This window comes from Leucoraja erinacea, chromosome 13 (genome assembly GCF_028641065.1).
Source record: "Leucoraja erinacea ecotype New England chromosome 13, Leri_hhj_1, whole genome shotgun sequence".
NCBI classification, from domain to species: Eukaryota; Metazoa; Chordata; class Chondrichthyes; order Rajiformes; family Rajidae; genus Leucoraja; species Leucoraja erinaceus.
The window spans coordinates 4,118,489-4,135,944 of record NC_073389.1 but is presented as its reverse complement, the minus strand read 5'-3'; the positions used below and the strand labels follow the sequence as shown (position 1 = coordinate 4,135,944).

Here is a 17,456-nt window from a genome sequence, read left to right as displayed (position 1 = left end):
TTGTAAACTTTCGTCCCACAAATCTTTCGTTATAGGATGACCTAATTCATTTTCCCATGTGTGTCTATATGGTTCCGACGGTGGTACCTCGTTGTTTAGGAGGGTGTTATAAATATAAGCTATTAATTTTTCAGTGTTAGGATGCTTGTTCAAACATTCATCAAGGATTTCTGGTTCCCTAGTCCTGTAGACTTGTGTGTTAGATTTAACATAATCTCTAATTTGTAGATATCTGAAGAAATTATTTGAGTGCAGTCCATGATTCTGTTGTAACTCCTGAAATGAAAGAAAAGTGCCTTTCCCATAAAGATGTCCAATCTTTTTAATTCCATAATTTTTCCATTGTGTGAAACCCTTATCCAAAAAGGATGGTTTGAATAAGGGATTATTTACAATGGGAAGGCATAGTGGTATATTATTCAATTTTAAAACTTTTTTTAATTGTTTCCAAATTCGTATTCCACCATGTATTATGGGTTTCCCTATAGGTTTTTTGGTGCAGTTTTATGGTAGCAAATATGATCGGTCTAATTTCAAAAGGTAAACAGTCTTCCTTTTCTATCCTTAACCAATCTGGTTGTTGATCCATTTCTTCCAGCCAGAAATTCATGTTTTTAATATGGACTGCCCAAAAATAAAACAAGAAATTTGGCAAAGCCAAACCTCCATTTATCTTTGACTTACATAAATGTTTTTTACTTATTCTATGATTCTTATAATCCCAGATAAAACTTGTAACAATGGAGTCGACTTTTTTGAAAAAAGTTTTTGGGATATATATCGGGATTAATTGAAATAGGTACAGTAGTTGCGGTAAGATCATTTTTATAGCATTAATTCTACCAAGCATTGAAATGGAAGTGTTTTCCAGTATTAAATATTCTTGTTTAGTTTATTCAGTAAGGGTGGAAAATTTAGTTTAAATAAAGAGGTATATGTCTTAGTTACGTAGATTCCTAAATATTTAAATTTATCTTTAACTATTTTAAAAGGGGATTGTTGTAATGTATGTAAATTGAGTTTTGTCATTGGCATGATTTCACTTTTATTCCAATTAATTCTATATCCTGAGAACTGACCAAATTGAGTTATTAAATTTAATAGATTTGGAATACTAGTTTCTAACTTTGTAATATATATTAGTACATCATCTGCATATAAGGACATTTTATTCCTTGTTTCTCTAGTGTTATATCCGTATATTCCTGTATGGGTTCTAACGCTTTCTGCTAGGGGTTCAATTGCAAGAGCAAATAATAGTGGGGATAGTGAACATCCTTGTCTACAACCTCTAGAGAGGTTAAATTTAGTTGATAACATTTGGTTTGTTAATATTCTAGCTGTTGGATTAGAGTATAACAATTTAACCCATGTACAGTACTTCTCTCCCAATTGAAATTTTTCCATCACCGAAAATAAATATGGCCATTCTACCTGGTCAAATGCTTTTCAGCATCTAATGAAATAATTGCTAGATCTGCATTAGGAATTCTATTGGAGTATATAATATGGAATAGTCTTCTCAGATTATAGAATGAATAACGTTTTGGAATAAAACCTGTTTGGTCGGGGTGTATTAATTTGTTAATCACTAAGCTCAATCTATGAGATAGAATTTGAGTTAATATTTTCTGATCAGTATTTAAAAGGGCTATTGCTCTATATGAACCTGGGTCTTCAAGATCCTTATCCGTTTTTGGTATGAGTATGATTGTAGATTCATTTAGAGTTTCTGGGAGTTTCTGTTGAATGTAAGCGTATTTGTACAGTGTCTGTAGGCGTGGGGAAACCAGATCATAACATTTTTTATAAAATTCAGAACTTAGACCATCAGGACCTGCAGCCTTTCCGTTTTTTAAAGATTTAATTGACTCTTCGATGTCTTTTATCGTAATTTCAGCACCTAGTGATTCTCTCTCTTTCTGATCTAAACCCACAAGCTTACATTTCTGTAGAAATGTTTCCATTCCTGCTGATTGTTCTGTCATTTTAGATGAGTACAATTTTTGATAGTATTGTAAAAATCTATCATTAATATCTTTAGGCAGTGTTAGTGTTTCTCCCTTGTCTGTTCTAATTTTGTAATTGTAGTGCGTTTTTTCAAAATGAAGCCCGTCCAGTTTACGAAGCACCTTTTATTATGTCCTATCGTGCTAATAGCACCCAAACCCCTGCCTTTTGCTAAGGGCCGTCTTATGCCGAGGGGTTCGACACTATTCACGATATTATATTTTTTTTTTTGTATGAAGTTGATAAATAGTTTTTGTGGTTTATCACAAAATTCAATATTTAATTGTTTTGTATGTTGATAAAGTTTTATAACTTGGTCTGAGTATATCTTGTTCAATTTATATTTCAGTGCTGCAATTTTATTGTGTTTTACCATAGATGGTGTTGCGGCATTTTCTATGTCTAATTACCTTATTTCCATTTCCAATGTCTGTTGTTTGGCCCTATTCTCTTTATTAAGAAATGATTGCGAAGAGATTAATGCTCCACGTACAAATGCTTTAAATGTTTCCCAAAGAAGGGAGGCAGAGATTTCAGGGCTATCATTAGCCTCAAAAAACATATTAATCTGTTTTACGAGGTATTCATTACATAACTTTTCTTTTAAGATTTGGGGGTTAAATCTCCATTGTGACTGTGTCTCTACCATTCCGTTTAGTTTAATCATAAATGTTAGTGGAGCACGGTCTGAGATTATGATATTATGATATTGCGAGTTATAGGTAAATGGGATAAGTTTTGAGTCTACTAAAAAATAATCTATCCTTGAGTAGGTTTTATGTACTGGTGAGTAAAATGAATATTCTCGACCCGATGGGTTTTCAATTCTCCAAACATCCTTAATGTTGGTAGTATTAATATATGAGTTTAGAAATTCACTTGATTGGGATTTTAGTTTTCTTTGAGTTGATGATCTATCCAAATAAGCATCCAATGTACAATTTAAGTCTCCACCGATTATTAAATTTTGTTGTGTACATATTGTTAAGTATTCTCTTAAAAAACAGGGGGCTATCAACATTTGGTCCATATACATTAAGGAGAGTCACCTTTTTTGAGTATAACTCCCCTATAATTACAATATATCTGCCTTCAATGTCTTCTATCGTTGATATATGTTTAAAGGGTATACCCTTACGAATTAATATTGCAACCCCTCTAGATTTATGTGAGAATGAAGAGTGATACGCTTTAGCAATCCATTTTGCTTTCAATCTATGTTGTGCTTCCTTTTTCAGGTGTGTCTCCTGGAGAAATATTATATCTGTTTTCAATGATTTTAAATGAGCTAACACTTTGCCTCTCTTAATAGGTTCATTAATTCCCTTAACATTCCAACTACAGAATTTAATTCCTTCACCCCCAATTTCCCTATTCACGTCTGTGAGAATTTCATTGTACATATGACAATGAAACACTTCTGACTCCTGACCCATCCACAAGAGTGTTTCATTGTTATATGTGATATTCTAACTTGTTGCAGCTTCACAGTCCTGTAAACATTGTACTCATAGATAATATAAAGACAAATCAATCAATTAGAAACCAATCAATTACCGGCAGTCCCGTTGTTTTGTGTTTTTTATGTTGTTTATTTTGTTTTGGTTAGTCTAGTGGGGGGGGGGGGGGGTTGAAACGGGGTTTGCAGTCTCTCCCTGCGGGGGAATGCGACCTTTTTGTCGTATTCCCCTTCTCTGCCTCCGTCTGTGCTGAGGCCTAATGGAGAAGAGGAGGGAAGAGACTGCAGACCTAAGCACCGTCAGGACTCGCCCTGAGCTCGCTCCCGTGCTGGGTGGTCTCACTGTGGTGGATGTTAATATGTGTTTATTGTTGTTTTATTGTATTGTATTATATGTATGACTGCTGCAATTTCGTTCAGACTTCGGTCTGAATGACAATAAAAGGCTATCTATCTATCTATCTATCTATCTATCTATCTATCTATCTATCTATCTATCTATCTATCTATCTATCATTACACGTCCAACGTAATTCGTGCAACCAAGACAGTTTGTAGTTTAGTTGTGTGTGTAGATTAGTTGTGTGTGTAGTTTAGTTGTGTGTAGATTACTTGCGCCTGTGGGCGCGGACTCGGTGGGCTGAAGGGCCTGTTTCCGTGCTGTATCTCTAAACTGATCTAAACTGGAAACGCCATTGCAGTTAAATGTCTAGTGTTTCAAGTAACAACCTTAAGCTGAATATTAATTCTCTTAATTTTAAAAGTTTGCTCATTTGGCTTGAGTTTACGAAGGGTCAAAGTGTACGGTGCAAATATACTCTTCACCTCCACACTGGGCTATAGCGGCAAGGGGACAGCTGATTGGTGTAATGTCTGAAGAAGGGTCTCGACCCGAAACGTCACCTGATCCTTTACTCCGGAGACGCTGCCTGTCCCGCTGAGTTACTCCAGCATTTTGTGTCTACCTTCAACATGTTATCGAATCTGGTCATTATTATGCTGTTGTGACATGTTGAGAGTCACCTTCCTTCACTAACGCCGACTATGCTTCGACAAGTGCAAAGGGATATCGTACAGTGTTCACCAGAATGACAGAACTGCAAATCTTGAACAATCAATGTTATGTTTAAGTCTCCGTGCAAAGCTATGAGAAACCCACTCGTGAAGTAGAACGTTGAAAACACAACAACTTTATTTACTGCTACAGAGAGTTATCAGTACCAGATAGACACGGAGTGCTGGAGTAACTCCGTGGGTCAGGCAGCATCTCTGGAGACAAAGGGGTCGGGACCCTTCTTCAGATTGAAGTAGCAGGTGGGGGGGGGAGCTGGAGATGGGACCTGTCCAGGACCAGTGAGGAGTGGCCACGTGGCCTCGGGCAGGGTGGTGCCGGGTGGGCTATCAAGACCAAGGAGATGGAACGTGGACGACTCACGCCGACACGGGACCCTGCTGCTTGTCCGACTCATCCTCTCAATGATTTCACTTATCTAGAATGATGTGAATTAAATTGATGGCACAGCAGTGCAGCTGTTAAACCTGCTGGCCCCAGCTATGTCTGCCTCTTTGTAGGGTACGTCGAACAATCCCTGTTCCAGGCATACACTGGCCCTATCCCCTGAACTCTATCACCGTTACATTGATGACTGTGGTGCTACCTCCTGCATCCATGCAGAACTCATGGACTTCATTAACTTCACTACTAATTTCCATCCTGCACTCAAATTCAATTGGACCATCTCCCTCCCCTTCCTTGATCTCACCGTCCCCATCACAGGAGATAAACTGTCAACTGACATCCATTATAAACATCCAATATAAATCCACTGACTCCCACAGCTATCTGGACTACACTTCTTCCCACCCTGCTTCCTGCAAAGACTCCATCCCCTACTCCCAATTCCTCTGTCTACGCCGCATCTGCGCCCAAGATGAGGTGTTCCACACCAGGACATCTGCATTGTCCTCATTTTGTAGGGAGCGCGGGTTCCCCTCTTGCATCATAGATGAGACCCTCACTAGGGTCTCCTCGATATCCCACAGCTCCGCCCTTGCTCCCCCTCTGCCCCCAGTCACAACAGAGACAGAGTCCCCATAGTCCTCACCTTTCACCCCATCAGCCATCGCATACAACACATAATCCTCCGCCATTTCCGCCACCCCCAACGGGAGCCCACCACTGGCCACAGCTTCCCATCTCCACCGCTTTCTGCTTTCCGCAGACACCGTTCCCTCCGCAACTCCCTGGTTAACTCGTCCCTTCCCACCCAAGCCACCCCCTCCCCAGGTACCTTCCCCTGCAACCGCAGAAGATGCAACACCTGTCCCTACCACCTCCTCCCTCCACTCTGTCCAGGGACCCTGACAGTTTTTTCAGGTGAGGCAGAGGTTCACTTGCACCTCCTCCAACCTCATCTACTGTATCCGCTGTTCCAGGTGCGGACTCCTATATATCGGCGAGTCCAAGCGCAGGCTCGGCGATCGTTTAGCTGAACACCTCCGCTCAGTTAGCCTAAACCTACCTGATCTCCCAGTTGCTAAACACTTTTAACTCCCCCTCCCATTCCCACACTGACCTTTCTGTCCTGGGCCTCCTCCATTGTCAGAGTGAGGCCCAGCGCAAATTGGAGGAACAGCACCTCATATTTTGCTTGGGTAGCTTACACCCCAGCAGTATCAACACTGACTTCTTTAACTTACCGTAACCCTTGCTTTCCCTCTCTCTCCATCCCTTCCCCCACCCTAGTTCTGACTAGTTTCACTGTCCTCCTGATTAATTTTACTGTTTGTCTGCCTCGTTGTCACCTTCCCCTCAGCTAACAATGAACTATTCAACATTTCCTTATCATCGTCTGCTTTGATCTGTCGTTTTCTAGTCTCTCTCTCCCCTGACTCTCAGTCTGTAGAAGGGTCTCGACCCGAAACGTCACCTATTCCTTCTCTCCAGAGATGGCTGCCTGTCCCACTGAGTTACTCCAGCATTTGGTGTCTCTCTTAGTTGAAGTGTATTGTCGAGTGCACAAGCCCAGTGAGGAACAGGTACAATGACAATCCATCTCGCAGCTGAATGACAGACACATCGAGTCAGACAGACACATAAAAACAAATTATACATCATCAAATTACACATTAAACTTTCAAAGAAAGGAGAAAGACTTCAGTGCAAAAGCATCATTGGAAATAAGAGAAGTCCAGAGCATAATAAGAGGTGGGCCGTATGTTCCGTTACTGAGGTGGGATTAGGGTTTGTGCGGGTTCCTGACCCTGGTGGTCTGGGACTTCAGGCTTCTGTCCCTCGTGCCTGACGGTAGCAGTGAGGAGAGGGCATGGTGATGGGGATCCTGGATGTTAGATGCCGCTTCCGGAGGCAGTCAGATAGCACCTGCTGGTGACCTGTTGTGGCAATAGGCAAATTGAAACGGATCCAGGCCGTTCCTGAGGCAGGAGTTGAATCACCCGAAGCACTTCTCCATGGTGGATGTAAGTGCTATCAGACGGCAGTCAATGAGACAGGTCACTGTGGTCTTCTTGGGCACCGGGCGCCAGGATCACCCCACAAACAAAAGATGCATTGGCAAAAATCAACAAAACAGAATTGTTGAGCAAATAAAGGAGGTTGGAGGGCTACACTGAATGAACAAGATCGACTTTCTCTGCCGGGGGCAAGCACTGAACTGATGGGCTGAATAGCCTCCTTTGGAGTGGCTGAGCTCCACTCTCAGGCCTGAAGGTTACAGAATAGTAGCTGTTGCTGAACCTGGTGGTGTGAGACCTCAGGCTTCTGTGGGACCTCAGGCCCAACGGTAGAAGTGAGCAGACGGCACTGTTTACTCTCAGGCCCTCTTGCCTGAGAATCGGATGCCCTTTGCTAGAATTACTGAATCAAAAAACGGACATAGAATTTAGATGAGAGGGGCAAGATTTAATAGGAACCCGACGGGTAACTTTTTCACACAGAGGGTGTGAGGTGGGTATATGGAACGAGCTGCCGGAGAAGGAAGTTGAGGCAGGGACTAAAACAACATTTAAAATACACGTGGACAGGGCAGGTTTGGAGATATGGGCCAAACGCGCAGGTGGGACTAGCTTAGATGGGCATCTTAGTTGGTGGGGACAAGTTGGGCTGAAGGGCCTGTTTATGTTTGACACTACTGGGTATATTCCAAATAATGTCCGCATGCCTTTACTGACAATAGTGCTTACAGTCTACAGTAATTCAATCCAGACAACAATTTTTGAAAACAAGCTGTAAAAAGTTATATTCCAGGTAAATGCGTCTAATGAAACAGGGTTTGTTTGGGCTGATGCAATTCATCGTATCTCAGCAGATTTGTACTGAAGGTGCTCCTTTATTCAGATTCAAGTTTCCCATATGTTGACGTGAATATCAGATGAAACAGGCTGATGTTTAATACTATGACTGAGCTGATGTCAGGGACTATGGAACTATGAACATGTTTCATTGTAAAAATGTCAGGAATCTCTTCCAATTCACAGCAATTACCTGTTACAACACAATTACACCGATCTCAGGCACATTTGTAGATTAATCAAAGGAACGGTTTGCAAAGAAACCGGCAGCTGAAACGTATAGAGCGTTTACTGTAACCTTGTGACAGACAAAATATCAGTTACAGTAGTATTAATTGTATTACTGGAACCTGTTAAAAACACACACACACAACACAACACACACACACAACACAACATGGAGGTTGGTTCACTTACTCTAAAGACTATTATTTGAAGGAATTATAAATGTTGCTAAAACTTGAAATAATAAATGTTGCACAGTCATGTCACAAACACGACCAGTTAGAGCTGGCAATGAGCTTTAAACATCTAATTAACAAGACACTCATTGTAAAATTGAAGCTTATTCACAACAGGTGATTTAGCTGAAATGGTGTTTTCTCAGCACAAATGGGGTGCAATGTTGTGAAATATGTATGTACATTGTCGTTCGTTCATAAAACATACAGATGATGTACAAGATATTTTGCACAATGTGAATGCCGTCATCTCAGCAACTCTGATCTTCCACGGACTGCGTCTTTGGCTGCACTGCCGACTGCTTTTACACTATTTGGTCACATAGTGTTATTAACTGTTATTACCAACTAGTATTATTACATAGAGGGAGTACAGAGAAGGTTCACCAGACTGATTCCTGGGATGTCAGGACTTTCATATGAAGAAAGACTGGATAGACTTGGCTTGTACTCGCTAGAATTTAGAAGATTGAGGGGGGATCTTATAGAAACTTACAAAATTCTTAAGGGGTTGGACAGGCTAGCTGCAGGAAAAAATTCCAACGATGTTGGGGAAGTCCAGAACGAGGGGTCACAGTTTAAGGATAAGGGGGAAATCTTTTATGACCGAGATGAGAAAAACATTTTTCACACAGAGAGTGGTGAATCTCTGGAATTCTCTGCCACAGAAGGTAGTTGAGGCCAGTTCATTGGCTATATTTAAGAGGGAGTTAGATGTGGCCTTTGTGGCTAAAGGGATCAGGGGGTATGGATAGAAGGCAGGTACAGGATACTGAGTTGGATGATCAGCCATGATCATATTGAATGGCGGTGCAGGCTCGAAGGGCTGAATGGCCTACTCCTGCAATTAATTTCTATGTTTCTATGTTTCTATTAACTGTTATTACTAACTAGTAATATTAACAGTTATTTCTAACTAGCATAATTAACTGTTATTACTAACTAGTATTATTATCTGGTATTACTAACTAGTATTATTAACTGTTATTACTAACTAGTATTATTAACTGTTATTTCTAACTAGTATTATTAACTTATTACTTATTACTAACTAGTATTATTAACTGTTATTACTAACTAGTATTATTAACTGTTATACTAACTAGTATTATTAACTGTTATTTCTAACTAGTATTATTAACTTATTACTAACTAGTATTATTAACTGTTATTTCTAACTAGTATTATTAACTTATTACTAACTAGTATTATTAACTGTTATTACTAACTAGTATTATTAACTGTTATTTCTAACTAGTATTATTCAGATTCAATTTTGAATTTATTAACTTATTACTAACTAGTATTATTAACTGTTATTACTAACTAGTATTATTAACTGTTATTTCTAACTAGTATTATTAACTTATTACTAACTAGTATTATTAACTGTTATTTACTGTACCCTTGACTACTACATATTTCTCTGTGTGTGATTGTGTTGTATGGGCCTGCAAGCTGCAGCAAGGATGCCATTGTTCGGTTGCAGACATTTAAACACTCTTGATAGTTTCCCTCTCAGGGTCATTAGATGCAGTTGGAGGTGGTCTGTTACCAACAGGTTGCATACAACATCCACTCTGTCCACTGGAAGTCAATAAGCCAGGTTTGTAAAATTAAAAGCAAACCACTTTGCCAAAGATTGACACCATATGCTGGAGTAACTCAGCGGCACAGGCAGCATCTCCCGTTGCTCTAAGAATATATAATGTTAACCCTAAAATAAAATCCAACTATGATGACACTGACAGGGCAGTTATAACTTGGTTGGATCACAAATGAAATATTTATTCTTCTAACAAATATAATTGGCGCAATGAGTATTAAATTAGAATTTTACAAACTTTTAGCAGAAAAAAGGAACATATCCAATCAAGAGTGTTTAATTATCATATTTACTGAACAATTAATTCCTTGCTCATCCTACAGTAATAAATTCATTCATAATTCTGCAGAGTCCATTTTTTATCCATAAAATGAATGATAAAAACTTCAAGTGTTACGTTCTGATAAAAAGTCATTGCAATGAAATGCCGGTCCCTACACTCCGCACACTGACCTATTAGGGCATTTTGGCATTTTTTAAAATATGAATATTTGCCACATTTACTATATTTCACTTTTGACTGATTGGGTGAAAACCACTTGGTGGTTCTCCAATATTTGTTGTGTTTGGGCTTTATTATCCAGACGGGGTCCTTTCTCACACGCTGGGCTGACGGATATCTCACCAGACTGAACTGAGTGGCTAGGGCCATTAAGCTAAGCTGTGGAAAAGGTGCAGTGGACTATTGCAGCAGCCCAAACTCAGTGAGTGCTGCAACGCATCCATGCTTCCATTGAACTGTTCGGAGTTTAAGTAAAAAGAGAAACTCTTACCAGAGAGCTGGAGGTTCACAGCCAAGCACGTCACCGCACAAATCCACTTGAACTGCATCTCACTCGTTCCTCTCTCCCCCCCACCTGCCACCTCTGGTCCTCGGTGCAATGTGGCTTGTTGCCTGTGTGCTCAGGAAGTGGCGAGGGAGCTAGTGTACCGTGTGCGTGCGACATAGAACGCGTCTGTGTGTGGAGATAGACACCGTGATAACACGTTTATCAGAATTACAACTTGGCTTCATTTTGGTAAAAAATGAAAATAGCTACACTGAACCAGTACTACAGTCCCTGCCATAGTCCTCTTCTAAAGTCCCAATTATGTGTGTTTAAACTTGTATTCAACTGCATGCACATAGAACATAGGAACAGGCCCTTCAGCCCACAATGTCCATGATGCCAAAAGATAAAGTGATCTCCCTGCCTGTACGGATCCTTATTCCTGCATTCTCTGCACACCCATGGGCCGATTTGAAATTGTCCTAAACGCCACGATCATATCTGCCTCCATACTTTCACTCTATTTAGGTACATATTACCACACATTAGTCAAAGTAGAATAAATACAAAAGCCTTTAGATCGTAGCATGTTTTGTACAATTTAGGAAAGTATACTTTGCAAGATAGTACTAATTTAAAATTGATATTTTAAAGTGATGCAGCATGGAAACAGGCCCTTCGGCCCACCAGGTCCGCATCAACCATCGATCACATGTTCACGCTAGTTCTGTTATCCACTTTCTCATCCACTCCGTACACACTAGGGGGCAATTTACAGAGGGCTAATTAACCTGCAAACATGCACTTTGGAATGTGGGTGGAAACCAGAGCACCTGGAGGAAACCCACGCGGTCACAGGAAGAACATGCAAACTCCACACGGACAGCACCCAAGGTCAGGTTCGAACCAAAGTCTCTGGTGCTGTAAGGATACGGCTCTACCAGCTGTGCCACTTTGTAAGCGGAACTCGAAATGGCCAAATACATAAAAACATAGTCATAAGCTGTACATAAGGCTGTTAAAGTTATTAGTAGAAGGATGTAAGGATAGATGAAGATAAAAATACTCAAGAGGGTTGTGGGAATCTGGAATGTAAAGCCCATGGGGATGAGAGAGACCAAACTCTTGTCATGCTTGGGTGAGTTCGGGAAGAGGCTGTTGCCAAATGTTCAGGCTATGGATGGGAATGGTCTACACAGATAGGTGGGTCCCATTTGCTTGCGTTTGGCCCCTGTCCCTCCAAACATTTCCTATCCACATACCTGCCCAAATGTCTGTTACATGTTGTTACAGTACCTGCCTCCACTACCTCCTGTGGCAGCTTGTTCCACACACTCACGCTCTCTGTGTGATGAAATTGCCCCGTGCCTGATGAAATCACTGGGCGGTAGCAGCAGAGGAGATCGCTGGGGCCTTGACGGAGATGTTTGCATCATCTTTAGCCGCGGCTGAGCAAGTGGAAGACTGGAGGGTGGTGCGAACCTTCTCCCATTCTGCTCGCAATAGTAAATCCCATTCAATTGAATGCGTTGAGACAACTATGACATATGACAAGTTTGATCCATCAACCGAATCATAGATGTGGTGGGAATGGCTGAGGCCAAGCATTGTGCTCTGCTGGACACCACTAATCACCGCGTGTCACCTCGGGAGAGAGAGACACATTCATTATTGCCATTTCTTGGCTGTCAGCCAGTTTACTGTCGGTGCCAATACATCACCCCCACAAGACCAAACGCATTAAATCCACAAACCACCGTTTACAGCAAAGTCTCCCAAACACTTCCTGACAGCCCAATCCTCAGGTCACCTACGTACGAGGCACCAGAAACTGCAGATGCTGCAACATGGAGCAAAACACTATGTGGTGGAGGAACGCAACGGGTCAGGCAGTATCTGTGGAGAAAAGCAATAGGTGACATTTTGAGTTGAGACCCATCTTCAGACCTTCAGAGCCCTTCAGAGTCTGAAGAAGGGTCTCGACCCAAAACATCACCCATTCCTTCTCTCCAGAGATGCTGCCTGTCCCGCTGAGTTACTTCAGCATTTTGTGTCCATGTTCGGTGTAAACCAGCATCTGCAGTTCCTTCCTAAACTAACCCACACCAGCCCAGAGTGGGCGCTGGTTTAATCAGGCCAAGCTCTTGTCCCCAGCAGGCCTCAAGAGACGAGACAGAGTCATCACCTCCCACATCCCCGCTGATGTTTGGAAAAGATCTGAGGCTTTGATCAATTGTGAGCAACACTGACAAGGCAGCCCAAAGGCCAATGCTGAAAGTTGGCAGTGAAAAGCAACACAGTCGACCCCACTACATTTAAGCCTGTACTGGGAGCAAGAGGTAAATACTGCCACGTCTAGGTGTGTTGGACTTGCCAAGGTCAAACAAGGAGAACAGTGTGTGGACACGCACGCAACTCCAGGGGCTAGTGTACAAAACAAGACAAGGTGCTGGACGGGCAACATCTGTGGAGGACGTGGATAGGTGATCCTTCTTCAGACTGATTGTGTTCGGGGGGGGAGGAGAAAGCTGGAAGAGAGGAGGGAACCTTCTTCAGACTAACAGTGTAAGGAGGAGAATGCTCGACAAGGGTGAGGGCAGGACAATGATGGGTGGATACAGGTGGGGAAGGTGATGGGCAGATGGACGGACGAGACAAGAGTGTGAGGGAAGGATAGACGAAGTGCAAATTGTGAAGCCAGAGGAAGGAATATGGGTGGAAGTGAGAGGTGGATAGAGGAGTGGGTAATGAGAGGGGATGTTGCAAGGAGTGTCTGTAGTGGAAGGTGCTTGGGACCAGAAACCCACCCAGTCAAGGAAGTCCCATTACTTCCCTCTTCTCCTTCAGCACCGATTCCTGCACTCTGAACCATCGCCCGGCCTAGGCTGAGGGGTGACCACACAGAGGTGTGTAAGAGGAATCACGAGGGGAATAGACAGACTGAATCCCCCCACAGTTGGGGAATGAAGAACAAGGGGACATAGGTTTAAGGTGAGAGGAGAAAACCCACGCAGGTCACGGGGAGAATGTACAAACTCTGTACAGACAGCGCCCGTAGTCAGGATTGAACCCGGGTATCCGACGCTGCATTCGCTGTAAGGCAGCAACTTTACCGCTGCGCCACCGTAAGCTAGGATAGCGTGGTAGTTCTCAGTTCCATAGACAAAGTCCAATGTCCGCAATAGGGGAGAGGTGAATCAGACGGTGCCCTGCTCCTATTTTTGTTTGATAATCTCTGGCGTGTCATTAAATGCCGTGTGGATGTGAATACATCACACCCATACATTCCCCCTTTCCATTTTCTGCTCGTCACAAGCTGAAAAGTCTTCATTTGTCAAACATGGCTTTATTTTGTAACTCTCTGCTGTCTCTCCTCTGCCCTCATGTGATCGTCATGCCAGACTAACTAACACTTACAAATGTAATTCTCTTTTATAGTAATCGCCAACAATGAATGCTTGCTCAACTATTTATTTAAAAACTGACACTTTTAAAACTGCTGGGCCTAATCCATGGGGAACAGGAAGAACGCGAGTGGCATTGTGGTGCAGCATCTGCGGTGCATGCAAACTCCACACAGACAGCACCTGAGGTCAGAATCAAACCTGTGGCTCTGGCATTGTGAGGCAGTTAGTACTGCTGTCTCACTGCGCCAGAGACCCCTGGTTCGATCCTGACCTCGAGTGCGTGGAGTTTGCGCGGACCGTCAGTCCGGGGCTGTCGGTTAAACCCAGCGAGACAGGCAGAGTTGAGCTGGAGTTAGCGCTCCTTCTCCACGTTGGCTGTAAGCCTGGGGTCACCACTGCTCCGGGACGGTGTCTTGTCAGTCCAGGGTCATTTTGGACATCTCCGGCCACCCCCGGACAGGTGATGGGACGGGGACAATCCAGTAGAAATTCAACAACGCTTGCAGTGTTGGAGACCCGGGTTCGATCCTGACTACAGATGAAACGCATGTCTGTATACATGCAGCAGCACAGCTGCCGAGAATGTCTCTCCGCCGTTCCAGTCTCCCACTCGCATCTGCCCCCTCTCTCGATCACCGTTACACCCCACACTCCCGCTACCTGGCACCCCCGTTCCTCAGATTAAATATATTTTTACACATAAATTATAAATAAAGATAAGAATGTATACACAGTTTGTACAGCCAGCGTTTAGTTAGCTTTTTCTTTATCGCAAATGACCTTTGACAAATCCCATAATTCCTTGCGTTTTTGGAATACCGAATTCACTTATTGAAAGTTGCAATTCTGCCAGACTTAAAGTCTGTGTAATAATCAAATCACAAATAAAAATTTCCTTTGGGATAATTTAACAAACTTCAGTAATATCATTTCAGTACCATTATCGTGCAATGACTAAACTAAAATGAATCATTATTTATTTTTGAGATTATTTTTCACCCTGATGTAATGAAACTTTGCATTGTGGAAAACATTGCATTTTGTGATTAACATTTGAAGAAAGACAGTCCATGCACAAGATGGAAGGCCAGATGCTCAGGGACAAATGAGCACTAATTAAAACGCCAGGCGTAGAGAGCATTGTTACAAATTGTTTCATTTACCATTGTAATTCCTTCAGGAATTCAGCAGAAGCCTGGAAAGTACGTTGATAAGTGATAGGAGCAGAATTAGGCCATTTGGCCCATCAAGTCTATTCCACCATTCAATCATGGCTGATCTATCTCTCCTTCCTAACCCCATTCTCCTGCCTTCTCCCCATCACCTCTGACACCCGTACTAATCAAGAATGTATCTATCTTTGCTTTAAAAAGACCCACTGACTTGTCCTCCACAGCTGTCTGTGGCAATGAATGCCACAGTTTCACCACCGTCTGACTAAAGAAATTCCTCCTCATCTCCTTCCTAGAGGAACGGCCTTTAATTCTGAGGCTATGACCTCTGGTCCTAGATTCTCCCACTTGCTAGGGATCAACTTTGGGAGCTCCAATCGCGGGAGCCTGCGGACAACATCGTGGAGCTCACGGTCCCTGGTTGTGGACCGACTTCAGGAGCTCCAAGCGGCAGGAGCTTCGACCGTCCCGATCGCAGGACGCGGTGGATTCGATCGCGGCTGCGGGAACTTCAATCGCCCCGATGGTTCAACTGCCCCGACCGAGGGAGAAAAGGACAAAAGGAGATTAGACTTTAATGCCTTCCATCACAGTGAGGAATGTGGAGGAGGCGCTGTGGTGGATGTTTACGTTCATTTTTATGTAGTTGAGTGTGTCCTTGTTGCTTTTTCTGGTGTGACTGTATGGCAAATCAAATTCTTTGTATGTTGCACAACATACTTGGCTAATAGATAACTCGAGTTACGAATTAGTGGAAACATCCTCTCCACATCCACTCTATCCAGGCCTTTCACTATTTGGTCAAGTTTTAATGAAGTCCCCCAAAGTAGACAAAGTCAGTGGAACCAAGTTCTCAGCTCACCCACACTGCCCCCCTCTCTCTGGTTCCCCTTTTCCCCCTTATGTATTTATCAAATCTCTTGGGATTGTCCTTAATGCTATCGGCCAGAGCTATCTCCTGGCTCCTTTGTGCCCATCTGATTTCCCTTTTTAGTTTCTCCTTCACTCCTGAAACTCCTCCAGAGATGCACTTGATCCCAGCTGCCTATACCTGTCCCATGCATCCTTCTTATTTTTGACCAATGCCTCAATTTCCCTCAAAAGCCAAGCTTCCTTACATTTGTCCGCTTTGCCCTTCACTGGGCCTTTGTCAGTACATTTTTGTACTGACAAACATCCCACTTGGCCGATGTTCCTTTCCCCTGAAGCAACCTGCTCCAGTCAACATGAGCGAGACCTTCTCTCATACCCTCAAAGTTGGCCTTACCCCAGTTGAACATTTTAACACGTGGACCCTCTCCGTCCCGATCCATAACTATCTTAAACCTAATCGAACTGTGGTCACTGGTCCCAAAAGGCTCCTCCACACACACTTCATTAACTTGCCCTTCCCAATTTCCCAATACTAGATCCAGCGTTACCCTCTCACATGTGGGGGCCTCTACATACTGCTGGAGAAAACTCTCCTGAACACTTTTGAGAAATTGCATCCCATCTAAACCCTTCACGCTGTGATTTTCCCAGTCAATATTGGGAAAGTTAAAATCCCCAACTACAACAACCTTATTTTACAAAAAGTTGTGACCACTGCCCAGTCCATCATCGGTTCTGACCTACCTACCATCGAGGGGATCTATCGCAGTCGCTTCCTCAAAAAGGCTGGCAGCATCATCAAGGACCCACATCATCCTGGCCACACACTCATCTCCCCGCTGCCATCGGGTAGAAGGTACAGGAGCCTGAAATCTGCAACATCCAGGTTCAGGAACAGCTTCTTCCCCACAACCATCAGACTATTAAACTCAACTTCAAACAAACTCCGAACTATAACAGCCTATTGCACTTTATCTGTTTATTTATGTGTGTATATATATTCCATGGTACATGGACACACTGATCTGTTCTGTATTCATGCCTACAATATTCTGTTGTGCTGCAGCAAGCAAGAATTTCATTGTCCTATCTGGGCACATGATAAAATACTCTCTTGACTTGACTTGCAGTTGTCTGCAATTTCCTGGCACATTTGTTCTTCTAATTCCCTTTGACTATTTGGGCGTCTGCATAAACCCCCAACAAGGTGACCGACCATCCCTTTCTTGTTCCGCAGCTCCACATATATAGCCTCACTAGACAAACCATCCGTAAATGCTTCATACATCCATGTATTTAGACTTTGGGTTAATCTTATTTTAAGTGCAGTATTCTCTGCTGGCAAATTCATTTCACTGCACTTTATGTGCAAGTGACGAATAAAACT

The 17,456-nt window shown here is 42.7% G+C and overlaps 1 protein-coding gene across 5 annotated transcripts in view; it reads right to left on the bottom strand.

The window, feature by feature from the left end:
• Positions 1-17,456, bottom strand: part of cd247 (CD247 molecule) — a 180,346-nt gene that overhangs the window by 90,787 nt on the left and 72,103 nt on the right. Inside the window, exon 1 of one of the 5 annotated variants that reach the window (XM_055644305.1) lies at positions 10,621-12,467. The exons of the other annotated variants lie outside the window; for them this stretch is intronic. Within the exon in view, the coding sequence (XP_055500280.1) occupies positions 10,621-10,678 (58 nt within the window). The 5' untranslated portion in view covers positions 10,679-12,467. Of the gene's footprint in view, positions 1-10,620; positions 12,468-17,456 lie in introns of those variants that run through there. 5 annotated transcript variants of the gene reach the window in all.